The 14984-nt window shown below is 49.7% G+C and overlaps 2 protein-coding genes across 2 annotated transcripts; one reads left to right on the top strand and one right to left on the bottom strand.

Moving 5' to 3' along the window:
* Positions 1-232: 232 nt before the first annotated feature.
* Aspvir_006179 (putative MFS sugar transporter) lies at positions 233-1728 on the bottom strand (the record flags this gene model as incomplete). The annotated part of the gene is made up of 2 exons (XM_043269387.1): positions 233-1373; positions 1427-1728. 2 exons carry the CDS (start codon positions 1726-1728, stop codon positions 233-235), a joined length of 1443 nt encoding a protein of 480 aa, XP_043125322.1.
* An 8539-nt stretch (positions 1729-10267) lies between these two features.
* On the top strand, positions 10268-14114 carry Aspvir_006178 (putative RNA-binding protein; the record flags this gene model as incomplete). Its single annotated transcript, XM_043269386.1, has 5 exons — positions 10268-10579; positions 10919-11352; positions 11590-11836; positions 11989-12937; positions 13000-14114. The coding sequence occupies 5 exons, from the start codon at positions 10268-10270 to the stop codon at positions 14112-14114; spliced, it is 3057 nt and encodes a 1018-aa protein (XP_043125321.1).
* Positions 14115-14984: the final 870 nt, after the last annotated feature.

Here is a 14984-nt window from a genome sequence, read left to right as displayed (position 1 = left end):
GTGGAGTGTACAGGACAGAAGGCTCAAGAAGAGATGAGAGTGCCAGTACGTCCTAGTCATTAACCAGTCTAGATTCTAATTCAATAATTGTCGATTTCAATTAGCCTGTATCAATCTTCAGTACGTCACAGTAGCCTCGCATTTAGGTTGTACGGTACGTGATTGTCTATGCGTCGACCTTCTGGTCTCTTCCCACGACTCTTCTACAGTGTAGCTGAAGAAAAGAGAGCCATCAATCCGATGACCGGGAAATAGGCCTGATGGCCTTGGCAAAATGCGAGCCGAGCGACTTGGACTTGAACGCCTCCTCGATCTCATCGAGCGACTTCCCCTTGGTCTCCGGCATGAAGATGGCGCAAACCAACGCCATCAGCAGCGTACACCCCCCGAAGAGAAAGTACGCGCCGAAACTGCTCTTGGAGAGGAGGATGGGGGTCGTCAGGGCGACCAGGAAATTAGTGACCCAGTTGCTGCCGTGCGCGAGACCGGTGGCCGAGGCGCGGGTGCGCTGGGGCTGGATCTCAGCGGCGTAGATTTTGATGCCGATGGCCCAGGTGAGGGAGAAGATGACGGTGAAGAGGTAGATGGCGACGATGACGAACCAGCGGCCGGGGCCGGAGGCGGGGTGGACGGCGTCGGCGGCGTAGAGGGCGCCGATGAGGAACATGGTGGTGCTGAGGCCGATGCCGCCGGCGATGATGCTGTGTCTGCGGCCCCAGCGGTCGGCCCAGAGGAGGCCCGGGATGGTCACGGCGAAGATGACGAGGGCGGAGACGCCCGAGGCGAAGAAGGTGGCGCTCGAGGAGGCGAGGCCGGCTTGTTCGAAGAGCAGCGGGGCGTAGTAGAGGACGCCGTCGATGCCGGAGAGCTGCTGGAAGCCCATGAGGAAGACGGCGAGGGCGGTGCGGGCGCGGACGTCCTTGGAGAAGATGTCGAGGAGCTTGTGGCTGGCTGGTTGGAGGGGGGGTTGCGGCGGGGTGGAGGTGTGTGTGGTGAGGTCGGGGTTTAGAGTGGTTGCTGGGCCGGCGGGGAGGAGGGTTTGGGTCCTGGCTTGTCTGGTCTGTTCAATTTCCACCTTCTCACGCTCGGCTTGGCCCACGCCGAGGAGGTCCCACGTTCTTGCGGCTTCCTCGTGGCGGCCGTGGAGGGTCAGCCAGCGGGGTGACGGGACGAGGAAGAGGAACGAGGCGGCTGAGAAGAGGACGGAGAGACATGCGAGGATGAGGTACGGTGTGCGCCATGAGAGGGAAGACTCGAGACGCGCGGTTCCGTAGCAGGTGAAGAAGCCGATCACTAGACCGAGAGTGATGAGCAATTGCGGACCAGTGGCTAATGCGCCTCTGACGCTCGTTGGGGAGATCTCGCAGATATACCTGTATTCAGTTAGTTTAATGCGATGGAATGAATGCTAAGGTAGTTCACGTACACAACCAGCGTACCCAGGTACAAACCTTCGCCTATACCCTCAATGCACCTCCCGACAATGAACATGGCGAGTTGGGCCGCTGCACCTTCGATAGCAGCGCCGATACCAAAGATCAAAGCCCCAATGCTGATTCCTGTCGGCCTGCCTAGCTTATCTGCCAAGTATCCTGCGAAGAAGGACGATACAGCCGCTGGAATCAGGATTGACGAGACTATTAGTCCGTGGACGGATGCAGATTGGCTCCCAAACTCCGACACGAAGCTGTCCATAACAGTGACAGGGCCAATGACGCCGGTGTCCATCCTGTTTATTTTGTCAATATAATCTTACTGCAGAGCATGATGTATCATGGAGACACCCTACCCAAACAATAACCCTCCGCAAGAGCAGAGGATACTGGCGATGACATATCTTGGGGGCCTTTGTATGAGATTCATTGTCTAGGAATGAATGAGATGGTGTTGGATGCGCAATCAATCCAGCAGAGCGCGTCAAGGGCGGATATATATACACTCCTGCACACTTATTCAAGCAACAAAGAAGGGACCTGAGTGGACGTAAGAAAATTCTTTCAGTCGATAGAGTCTAGTCCCGGCTGACCAGATGGGGACTGCCCACCCCCACGGCAGTCTGCTGGAGTTATGGGATGGATTGGATGGACGATGAGTTGCAACGCAGTGTCGTGCCGGGCGTATCTAGGGTGAGTCACAGCGTTCTACGTATGTGAGTGAGCCGGTCAAAGGCCGAGAACATTATAAATCAGTGCCGAGTCAGTGTCAATTGGCTTGTCACAAGTAGAATGTCCGGAGTGGTATGGCCCGAGAGATGGGGAGAGTGTTGGAGTTGGAGAATACTAATGGAATGCGATGTGGGGAAACAGAAAGCATATCAGAATGACAGTAACGTCATTCAATGATTGCAGCTTTACATGATAAATACTTGACATTCACATGTTCTATCATATTCACTGTAGACCTGTTCATTCACTTCTTCATATCAGTTGTGGTGAAAGAGCTGCTCTTCGTAGGCATATATATCACCTCACTCCCCTAACCCCTCTGGAATCTACATCTCTCTTCTTCCATCAATGGTATACACTTTCTTATTTGCGTCCCTCCCCGGCGCCCTCTGAACTCTGGCCTGATTCATCAAGAGGCTTCAATAAAAATGCGAGACCCGCGTACAATCCGCACGCCTAGAGGGGTAACTACTATAAAAGTTCAGGAACCCCTTCCCACAGTGGATACTACAACTTCACTGAAGAGCAGAAGGATGACTATGCGAGCTGATGGCTATCGACAGGCTATATAACAAGTTCACCAGCTTGGTTGCGATCTTCGGCCTTTCAGTCTTGAAGCCCAAAGCAGATCAGAGATCTGCACCAAACCCAAGCATGCAATGAAAGCCGGGGGAGCTTGCCTTGGGGCATTCGAAGAATGCTCTTCGAGAGAGTTTCAGCTCTCGCGCAGGAATAAGATGACGAATATCTCTTAAATAATACCACCGGTCTAAACAAACTACAGTATGGCATCATTCAGCAATTGACTGAAATGGTGGCTATTTAACGCAATAATCCGAAATGAATCGCAACTGTGCGCGGTTCCCCAGTCGTCAGCAACACCTGATGAAAGCATCCCATCCAGGGATACGGTGTTTATTTTGCGACAGCCAGGAAAGAGGTATGTTTCTTTCCACAGTGATGCTGTATCTGGTTCTAGATTCAGCTATCAATGCGAGAGATTCGCGTTGGATCAGCTTACAGGTCGCCGTGCCAAAAGCTACGATCCCTCCTTTCAAGGATTCATCGTGGGGATCACCTATGCTAGGCTCCAGTGGCAATGACAACGATACAACCAACGGTGCTGTGATGGGTTTCAAAGATCCTGATCTCCGAGGTCTCGATGTCTGGCGACCAGATATCTCCGATTGGCAACACCTAACTACTCATTGGCTACAAGTCATAGCTCAAATTGCCAGAGCCACAAGCATGCGCATGTTATTATGCTGGAAGATCATCGAGCCATTGATACTGGACACTCAATACCTCCGAGGAATGTATCTTTGGGATATACTACTACCATAAGAACAATGTCAATTTACAGCAACCCGAGGTAAGATCCTACACCTTGAACGATATGCCGTGGGCTTAGCTAACTCTGATGCCAGTGTCCGATTCTCCAGGACTTGAGGAGTACCAAATGTATATGAAGCGGCTCATGAGTACTTCTTTCCGTCGTACAATATCACAGACAGTTATGCGGGCGAGGAGGACAAGTGCCCCCCATCAAGTAGCACAACATATCCAGCGGACGGTCCAATCTATTCCTTCTCAATCATAGATATGCAGAACACGTCCTCGGCAGCCCCGCGATCTCCTTCACTCAAAGACCTATTTCTAGCCAGGAGATGTTCGAGTCACTCCCAATACAAAGTATGGCGCGCTGCATGGACTGTTGGTATACCCAGATGCTCGATTGAGATGCTCATGTGATCAGTGAATCGTACCGAGTATGATGATGTCGACATCAAGACTATCCTCGCGGACAGCCAAACTCTAAAGGCTCGTGTCAAGAAAAGGATCGGATGAAGTGGCTGCAGACCTGGAGACAGCACACATTGTGCCTTTCACTGATCTTCCAGCGAGTGGGGTTGTCAATCTCACAGGCCATGACGGACGCTAGCCTTTGCCTTCACTATTACTTCAGCTACACTGTGCCGTCGCCAGTATACTCTATGCCACGGGGTGGGGTGAAAAGATTGACTGAATTATATGCGTCTATGGTGCGACTGGCGCACCTGCCAGTAACGGAAGTACTAATGTCTCAGAGCTGTTGTCTGTGAGTAAACTCACATTATTGCCCACAATCGCGGAGCGCAGCATGAACTCAGCCCAGAAGACCTAAGTTCAGTGATGACAAAAGAGTCCCACTCTAAGCACAAAGACCGATGAGTTGAAAGAGAACAGACCTGAGTGCTAGTCGCCTTTTTGCCCACTGCTGCTAGAATGCTCCCTTGAAGTTCTGGAACAACCAAGGTCCTTGGATTAGCAGGCAGGAGCTCGCGGCTGATGTTAACAGTGAAGAGTAGTCTGCCCGTTTGCTTCTTGCCAGAATCGCTCATTCATTTATGACGGAGGAATTAGAGGTTGCCAGAGAAACATCGTATTCCTGAGAATCTAAGGTAGGTAAAGGGTTTATCATCCCAAGTGACGGCCTATTCGTGTCTCGGATTATGATGGTAGAAAAGCGCCGGGGAGGGTTACGACTTCCTCTCGGTAAGTCAAAGACCTTCTGTGGTAATCTCCCTTGACGCTGACACCCTGCTCATCCTGCCAGGCTATCCTATAACAGTAAGAGCCGCTCGTTGGGAATACAAGTTATGCCCGAAGAAATACACGACTGCATTCAGGAGTGGTTGATCAACCAAGTTTGTAACTGGCGTGAAAATGGAGTCATAACACTGCGTTGACTATCGAAAACTGAGCGCTATCGCCAGAAGGACCGCTTGCTTTGCCGTTGATCCACGAAAGCTTGGAGCGGGTGTCAAGGGCAAGAATTTTCATGAAGCTAGATATACGGCGGGGATTCCGTCAAGTCACAGAAGACTTGCTAGTAGTTTAAAGTATAGGGTTAGGCCTTTAGCTCGAGTCCTCGACCAACGGACCAGCCGCTTTTCATAGCTTCGTAAATAGCATTTCAGGACTGTTTGGATAGATTTTGACAGCCGTCATCGACGATTTGTTAATCTATTTCGACATTGTATCTTAGCCCTTGAGTTTAGATACTCAGTTTGGAACGCTCAGCGGGCATTTGGTAAAAATGGAAAGAATCGGCTGAGGTCAAGTCGAGTGTTCATCAGTCTGCCATCCCCAAGGGAAAGCCCCAAATCCAAGATGGGCAAAAATGTATTCTGTTTCTAGGTTTTGGGATTCATCTGGCTCAAAAGACCTCTACGATCAAACGAGAGACCCTGTCAAGCGACGTAACTAACTGGGAACGGCCATACATCACTGGCTAAACGACTGATCTCAGTTTGTATACAGCTGGAACGTTCAGTCCAAGTGCATTTTGGAAGAATGATCTTGTGCTGGAGCAACTCTGCTCCAAATACAGCCAGCTGCATTAAGATCTCGTCGCTGGCCAACTATCGGACTCTCGTAGCTTTTAACTAGATATTGCCGTCAAGCTGTTGCAGTTTCTAGCTTGCACGAGATGCCAGCTATCAATACTAGCCAATGGAACGTGCTTTCAACCTAACTTCAGGATGCACGTCCAAGAAATGCGACAGGTTCTGGCTGCATAACATCACCACCTTGACCTGAGCGGTCGCCCCGTCAGCCCAAGCAGAGTGAGCTGGCAAGAGTTTTCGAGACTAGTTGTTTCTCGGAGAATGCTGGGGGCAGAATGGCGGTCGAATGACCACCCAGCGAGAGGTGTTCTCTGCGTGTGGTAGGAACCACTGTAGGCCTCGGGAGCTTTCCGAAATGGCATCTCCTTTTTCACCTGAAGTGGCATGATCGTTTCGTCTGTTCCTGACGTCTCGTAGTCGTAGAGAGACATTACGACTTAAGATTCGCTAACGTTCACTCAGGACCCCGTGTTCAAGCCAAGCCAGCGCTGCCATCTCCACTCCTGTTGAGAATGAGTCAACTCTAAAAACTAGCGGAGTTGGGCAACAATCTGGAAGGCGTTTAAAGTGATCTTTCTTGGGTCTTCACTCAAAAGGCTTGCCTCCATCCGTGACGGTGGACCGGAGCAAAAGCCAATTGCAATTGACGACTTGATCAGTGCGTAGCGCTGGACAATGGGTACAACCATACAATGGATATTCAACGTATACAAGGGCCCAGAGATCCCGAATTCGCAAGGTCTCATTAGCAAGGAATTAGAAGACTTGAGCCCTGTCAATCCTTCCCGGATTGACTATGTGGGGTTCGTCAATTGGGAGGCCTGTGGCGCGAGATTCCGCTGACCGCAACTTCAATATTTTTTGCCACCTGGCAATCCACCAGTGTCTGCGAGAGCTCACTGTCCATTAGTTCGGATGCACTGTGCGGTGGACATTGGTGAGATCATGTCTCTCGGTGCTATTCTCGTGAGTTGAAGGAAGTTCATGCCGCATCGTGGAGGGCCAATTTATCACGTGTGAGCTTAGAGATGAAGTGACCAAGACGGGTAGTTAAGGTAGATTTTAAGAGTATCCAACGTTATTAGAGTTGGACTCGAGAACGGATGCATTTCTCCATTATGCGAGTGCCGTACTGACAGGCATAAATCGCACAGACGGGTGGATCAGAGCGCAGTGATCATTGGACCAGACCAGCGTGGAGATCACTGAGATGACAGAGAGTCAAAATTGTTGATTAGCAATAGTAGAGTTGGGGTAGAGCGGTCCTTAGTTTCTGACCAGTCAACGACTGTTGTATCATGCATCGGCGGGGTACTGAGAGATGCTGTTCACCTCGTGCTCAAGCTGTCATCGAAAATGCAGACATGAGGTTCAGCGATAATATCTCGATGGACTAGAGATGGCTTGCCCTTTATGTCGAGGAGAAAGCTACAATTGCTTCGATGACGGTAAAAGCGTCAATGAGGATGACTCCAGAGTCTGGCTGATGTGAAAGTCAGTCTAGGTCAGGTAGTAACATGAAACGCCCCACTGATAAGCGATAACTCTCAAACGAGTGAGGGGAAGTTCTGTATGGACTATGGAGTCTCTAAGGTATGTAGATAGACCATGCGCTGCGCATGACTTCCGGTTCCAACTTATTTGAGGAATGGGTTGAGAATCTAGACATCCAATAACAAGGATGACTGTGAGAAAATGAGGCGACGAACTTAGGGTGTGTGCTGTAGTCTGTAGATAGAGTCTACTGTAGCGCCGAAGGGCCCAGGCCCATGCTTTGACCTCCCTATTTCTAGGGCCAGGACTGTAAGATCCGAATGATCTAGTATCAAGTAGCAAAGTGTCGCAAGATCTGGATCTGTTTGCCAACCTGACATGATTATCTGTCCTAAAGATCAATAATGTAGTTGACCTGTAACGCAATGGCAGTGCTCGCCGGCTAGTATATATTAAAGTAGCATCGAGGATGGAGATCTTGACATTGAGTCGGTAAGTACAGTGGTTCGCAGTTCCCTTTGTACACATTTCCAGTTGCCACAATCAGTTTCAATATTCAGAAAAGGAGTATGGACTAGGTACGAGACTCCAGCACTCGGTATTGGCCCCCATTACTTACACTAATTCTCAGAGATTCCGCTTATCGGGTTGAAGAGGGAATTCTGATGCGACAAACAGCTTTAAGCCCCTCCAATCAACGGACTCTGGGGCTCACCTGCGCATCTCTTGGGATCAACAACAAGCGATGATTTGTCTGCAGATGGTGTATCCGTACACCGCCTTTCCTGTGTTGCACCAGTCAGATTAATAAGAATATAAATCTCTCTCTGCCGATGCCTAAGGACTACTAGAGAATGCAGTACTCTCCAGAGGTACCTGATCAAGTATCTCCTAGTAGTACCTATTCTTATTTCTGCACCAACAGACTCGAATCAACCAACCTTTGTTGACCGCGGAATTGGTTGATCCACGGTACCAGGCCGATAGTATCCCCCTGGATTTACGGAGTATGGAGTACGTCGTAATTCTGGACTCTGGATCCTGGGTAGCGCTCAGCTATCCGACGGTGAACCCTGGAACCACCTAGTAGCTCCCTCCATTACAAATAAAAACAAACACACCCAAGTCAGAAAAAAGGGAAAAAGGCCCAAAGTGAAGATACTATGGGTCTGGTACCTGAGACAAGTTAGGTAACCGAGCTCCTGTCGCGAACCATTCGGAACACGCGTGGCAAACCACATAAATGTTCTGTGTGGTTGTGGTGCGCTTATCTGAATAATACTTTGTAGAATACAAGGGATGACTTGGTACTTCTCGTAGAGTCAACAAAAAGAATAGGAATTGATTGCCCTGAATACGAGCAAGAACTTCGAAGGAATAGCATCTTATTATTGCCAGAACCAGATATATCTTGCAAGGAGCCACAACTATCAGGTGTATAATGAAAACTTATTGTTGATCTGTCTATTGAAATCGAGACCTTAAGTGCAATATTTTTTCTATTGTACTCCGTACCCTGTACCATTTCCTTATGTTCCTCATGATGCCCTTTGATTTGTCAAGTCTTCTTTTGATGGAATAATCAAAGGGTGACTACAACCTACACTGGTTAGATGTGATCTGCTGTCACATCTGTGGAATAATTCAGCGTCTCCACTTGATGCAGACAAAGACGTGCAGGGGCCCACGCTCTCAACAAGCACAATGCAGCTGGGAGGACACCCCTTGCACGAGCCTTTCTAAAATGTCGTGATCAAATACTTTCTGCAATCGCAGCTGATCAAAGCTACGGAGCATGTTTGTCTGGGCTGTTGACGGTCGTTTCAAAGCGGCCGATGATGAAGAAAGATAAGGACCAATCTTACAAGCCGCCAGTCAGCCCCCTAGGGAGAGGTACCAAGCCTACCATCGCACCCCAACAAAGGCTTGCAGTAGCATCAGAATCCGCACAGGGAGTAGCAAAGCAAGGTCCAATCAAGGGCCGTCCAGGAGCCATTCATTTTGGATCCGTCAGAAAGATAATCATTGTCTAAACGAGGCTTGTCATCAACAGAGATGACACCTCATCAGCGTGCTTGCTTGGACCTGGACTTGGAAAGGGCTGAGGATCTCATGAATTAATTGCATGGCGAATTGGCGATGGAAAAGTCATCGCCTTTGCTTGTCGGCCAAGAGAAGGATGATCACGAACACACCTTGAGGTACTGCTCCATAGGTATCTATCATCCGATCAATAATGAAGATCCCCAGGAAATAAGAACAAGAGCTAGGATGTTCCAGCTCACAGACCCCAAGGGATATGCAGCTCCGACTAAATATGCCAGTAGTAGACTTGATGGTGATGACCTGCTGCGTTATCTTCGTCGGCGAACGTCTACACCAAACCGAACCCACAGGCACAAATCAGAATAAATCAACATTAATAATAGTAATAATGGTAAAAATGAAAATCCCTTGAAAGAATCGGTTTTCCAAATCGAATCGGTTCGGTTCTGACTAGATACTGAAAACTCCCCGCTCTGGAAGTCCCAGCCGCCCGCTTGTCTCTAATAGTTAGTTCCCCTCCCATTTCCCGCCGATTCTGGCTCACTGGTTCCTCTCTGCCCTTTCACTCCCACTCCAAATCATCTGTATAACATCTATTTCCCCTTCGTCGTTGTGGTTTTGGATATACTCTCCTTTTATATTGTTCACTCGTTTCATCCTCGTCGCCTCCTGCCGCTCGGTTCTTCGAGCGAGTACGGATAAAGCAGCCGTAAGAGTGCCAATGCCCGCCTTGTGATTTAAACACCACTGATCGAGATCTCCGCACCTTTAGGACCACGTTGTCGGGAATTCAAATCATTGCCTGAAAGCGACAAAACGATCGCTTTTTTCCCTATTCTATCAGACGACTATCTGCGGAAGCTTCTCCCAATACTGAGATTTAGGCTCTCGAGGCGTTCATTGTCTGTGAGTCGTGGCCAATTTTCCCCGAAGATTTGCTCCGCCGAAATCACCCCCTCAGCCCCTCTGAAACTCCTTACTTTGCACGCTGCTGTCCGAGGAAGCACACCGCCAACCGATGTCTCCCTCGCTGGTCTCCTGGCAGTTGTGCCCAAAGCCGTCGTCTTCTTAGATGACAATCGGTCCCAGTTGTTGATATTGCTTCCTTAAATCTCTCGTGTTACCCAAAAAAGCTATAATATAACTTGTGCTCTAACCTGTCTCAACCCCTGAATGGTATTAGTCCGCGAATCCTGCCCTATCTTGCCCAAGATGGCCTTCAAGAATGGGCTGAGTGAACGCCTCGATGAGCTGCGCTTCCCTTCCCCGCGATCTCCTCCCTCCGAGTCCACGTTCCCTGGCTATAACTCGCTCTCTCCGGGCCATACCAGTTTCGTTTCGGCCTTCCCGCGGCCGTCAGGCGATGTGCGCGCCAACCTCCAACGACGATTTACCACGGACTCGAGTAAGCTCTCTTCGTGGAGCTACTTGAACCAAGTTGGAGGTTCTCCTCAAGTTGCCGATCCACTAGATTTGCTCTCATCGGTAAGCTTCCCATATCAATAGGCTATTGTATTTTGCCCAGTTTCGTCAGCGTTGAAGCCGGCCTTTCGATTATGAATTGAGTTGCCCCGTAGTGCTTGCTTTTCATCCCATGCGCTCTGCTATTGTCTGTTCCTCGTTCCCCTATTGAACGTGCCCCACCTGCACCCCTCCCGCTACTGTAGTCATTCACAGCTGGTTACTATTTCATTCACCCGACCTCAATTGACCATGTTGAGTCATCGTACCCCGCGTACGGGGTCCATGCCTTGGGGAATGATGTCATTTTACAATCTGCGTTTAGTGCTTGTTCTACTTGTATATGTTCTGACTCTGTTGCAGTTCGAAAAAAAACGTCAGCATATAGAGTATATGCGTGAGCAGAGGAGAAGATTCGAAGAAGATATGAAGCTGCTGGACATGCAGCACGAGAGAGAGAAGCAAGAGATGGATCAGCTGGCCAGAGACTTGGCCAAAGCTGGGCTGTCGGGACCAGTCAGCGAGCCCACCACTCCCCCAGAGTACCGTGAAAATGGCTTTGCTGGTGCATTCACTCGCCCAACTCGCTTCTCTACCTCTAGCGTGACCTCCTCTCCCGGCTTCTTCAACGTCTTCGCACCTTCTCAAGTTACATCTCCACCAAGTCAAACAACCCACAGCTCTGCTCAGACACCTACCAATCGTTTTTCTGTTCATTCGGTTCCTGGATCACGTAGAAATTCTGAAAAGGAGGATTTTGGTCAAGAAACTGCTTCTCCATTGCGTCCTGGACCTTCGTAAGTAGCTGGTTCCCACTTTTTTCACACATCTCGCTTTGCTGTTGCTGGGTTGCTTTGAAAAAGCTTGCTTTGGATAAGCTCTTCTGGAGATCTCCACAAGATCTGGCAAATGGCTCGCATTCACGTATTGCTGGCTTAGCGTCCTTTCGCTTGAGATCCCTCACAAACGCTCATTGGTCCATGACCTACTGCAACATTGTCAAATCTGGGGTAGCTGACTGACTTGTACCCCAGGATCCACCGTTATTCAATGCCCTCTAATGGTCTAGGATCACAGATTCGTCCTAATATTACTGCGTTCAGCAACGCTTCAGGCCTGGACTCCTTCTCTGCTGCGAAGTACTTGTTCCACAACGAGGACGACAGAGCTACTGTGACAGAGGAGGATCGAATCCCTACCCCTGACATCAAGAGTTACCTCAAACTGACAGATCCTGACGACAAGTTTCCTACCCTATCGCGTAGGAACGATTCTGGTTTGGTAAGTTCTAGTGATTTATCATGTGCACGCGCTTTTTCTACTTTCTCTTTCTCCACACAAAGTTCCTTCTTCTGAGCCCCGCTCACACCCCGTGATTACCGTTTTTCTTTGTCGTTCTGTATCTGGTCGACCTTGCTGATCATTATCCTTAGCTGGCTGCAAACTCGGACGCGTTGGATCTAGCAAATTCTCGGACTCCTAACCCGGAGACTTGGAATACACACAGCCGCCATCGCTCCTCCCACCAGAGCATGCCGCAGAACGCCCTAAACATGTTCCGTCTTGATCAGCTCGGAAACTCTACCAGCGAGAGCCACGCTCAAGCGCCCAACCCTGCTCGTCACATTGCGAGACACTCCCTGGAAGCAAACCTCTTCCACAGCCAGGAGGGAGGCCACGGAAATATGGGTCCAGCCGTCTCAAGTCGTCCAACTTCGCTCCAGACGTCTTATTCTACGAACGACGTTCCCACTGTCAAGAGCGACGGATTCAACCCTGCAATTACGCCCCCCAAAGCGCATGCTGAGAGTTTTCAGCAACACAACACCAACCTGGGTAGGATTCCAACCAATTCCATTGGCACTCAGCAGAAGGACGCCACACAACATGATGAGCCCAAGCCTCAGAACTCCCTGAATCAGCAAACCACTTTGCAGGCTAGTGCTCCTCCTTTTGGACCACAGCTTACTACTGCCACCGTAAACCATAACACGGTCACTCCGACTGCGATGACTGCGTTCCCAGCGCCTTTCTACGGCTATGGAATTCAAGCATACATGGGAAATCCCGTCCAGGTTAATGGTCAACTTCAGAACTTCAACCCCGCCGCTCCCTACGGTGCTTATCCTCCTTACGGTAACTATCGACTGGCAGAAGGTCAAGCTAAAGGCGTCGCTGCTCGCAGAAGCGGGGACGGAGATTCCAACCAACTGTCTCGCTTCACCAATTTTCCACTGGAGCATTATCGGGGCGAGCTGTATACCCTTTGCAAAGATCAGCATGGCTGTCGGTACCTGCAAAGAAAGCTGGAGGAACGTAACCCTGAACACGTCCAATTCATATTCGACGAAACTCATATGCATGTCGTTGAGCTAATGACTGGTTCGTCAAGCTTATCCTTCTCGCATCCGAAGAAACCTTTTGTCTTCTAACTTTTCCAACAGATCCCTTCGGCAACTACCTGTGCCAGAAACTGCTGGAGTACTCTAATGACGAGCAGCGAACTGCTCTAATCAATAACGCTGCCCACCAACTTGTGAAGATAGCCTTGAACCAGCATGGCACTAGAGCTTTGCAGAAGATGATTGAATTCATCTCAACCCCCGAACAGATCCAGACGGTCATTCAGGCTCTACGTGATCATGTTGTGGAGCTGGTTCAAGACCTGAATGGCAATCATGTCATCCAGAAGTGCCTGAACCGTCTCTCTGCAGAAGACGCGCAGTTCATCTACGACGCCGTTGGAGGCAATTGTGTGGTGGTCGGGACCCATCGTCACGGATGCTGTGTTCTGCAGCGCTGCATTGACCATGCCTCTGGCGAGCAGAGGGCTCGTTTGATCGCTCAAATTACGGCCAATGCTTTTGCTTTGGTCCAGGATCCATTTGGTAACTACGTCGTGCAATACATTTTGGATCTTGCGGAGCCTCATTTCACGGAGCCTCTCTGCCAAGCTTTCCGTGGCAACATCCCGGCTCTGTCGAAGCAAAAGTTCAGCTCCAATGTGATCGAGAAGTGCCTTCGTACCGCCGAGTTCCAGATGAGACGTCAGATGATCGATGAAATGCTGGCAGGAGCTGAGCTTGAGAAGATGCTTCGCGACTCCTTCGCCAATTACGTTGTTCAGACTGCGATGGACTTCGCCGATCCTGAAACCAGAGCTCGCATTGTGGACTCTATTCGCCCAATCCTGCCTTCCATCCGCCAGACTCCCCATGGCCGCCGCATTGCTGGTAAAATGATGGCATCCGAAGGCTCTGGTAGGGGAAGCGCCGCGACAAGCGGGCAGGTCACCCCCAACGAAATGAACTCTGCCCAGCTTCCGGGTCCCTTGCAAGGCCCCCAGAAGCCGTTCCTGTATCAACATAACTCATTCCCTGCTCCTACTGTTGGACCCCATTTTGGAACTCAGAATCTCATGCCCGCTTCTGGCTCCGGCTCTGTTTCCAACACCACCTCCGGCGGTGCCAGCGAGAACTCTTCCGGCATTTATGCCCCTGCTGTTCAGCAGCCGAACGGCAATCTCGGGGCTCAGAGCCAGCTGTACGCTTACTTTTAAATCGCTACGCTGTGTCCCGGATCGTCAGTTCTTGCTGGGCGCACTGTACTCATATTGAGATGATGCTACGATCTTGATGACTTACGGCCACCTTAACCCAAGGTCAACCTGGGGAACATGGCTTTTGATACCACAGCAAGATTTTTACCTCCATGCAATCCATCTGCATTTTGTGTTATTTCCTGATGATATGATGCAGTTGACGACGATGCATACGCGTGCATTATGCCTTGTACTTTTCTGCAACACTATCCTGCATATTGGCTTCTGCTACTGCAATCATGTCACACATGCATACAACATCTTTTATGATCCCCATATGTGCTTTTAGCTTTTTCCATTCCGAATCTGTCTTTTTTTTTGGCATTTTTCTTCGTTTTACTTTTGATATGGACGTCAACCGAGATTTGGCAGTGCAGCTGGTTAAGGAGCCTGGCTCCTCCAACCGCGCGGGCAGGGCAGTCATTGCATTTGACATGAGCTGACTTCGTTTCTGAGCAAGGAAATATGGCCCTGGCAACATTCTCTATCTGTTTTTGCCGGTTCAGGATTTTTTTGTTGTCTTATCTCTGATTACTGCCTTTTTCTTCCATGCTTGTCACAATAGCACATTCGGTAGAATAGATGTACCCATACTCTTCAGTGACATATTCTTTGCAATCACGATTCCCCATGTACAAACTTGTAGACACCATCTCCGAGTTGTCTCTCGGCTAGAGAGGTACATATAAGCGGTACGGAGCAGTGCCTTGACGTCTCAGATGCACGTGACTTGGCATGTGAAAGGCATCCGCGCGTCTTCCAAATCATTTAACTTCAGCGAGCTCGAGAGGTACACAACCACATTATTTACGTACGGGATACACCTCA

Source organism: Aspergillus viridinutans (genome assembly GCF_018404265.1).
Source record: "Aspergillus viridinutans IFM 47045 DNA, scaffold_4, whole genome shotgun sequence".
NCBI lineage: Eukaryota > Fungi > Ascomycota > Eurotiomycetes > Eurotiales > Aspergillaceae > Aspergillus > Aspergillus viridinutans.
Note: the sequence above shows the minus strand (reverse complement) of the source record. Positions and strands in the feature narration are given on the sequence as shown.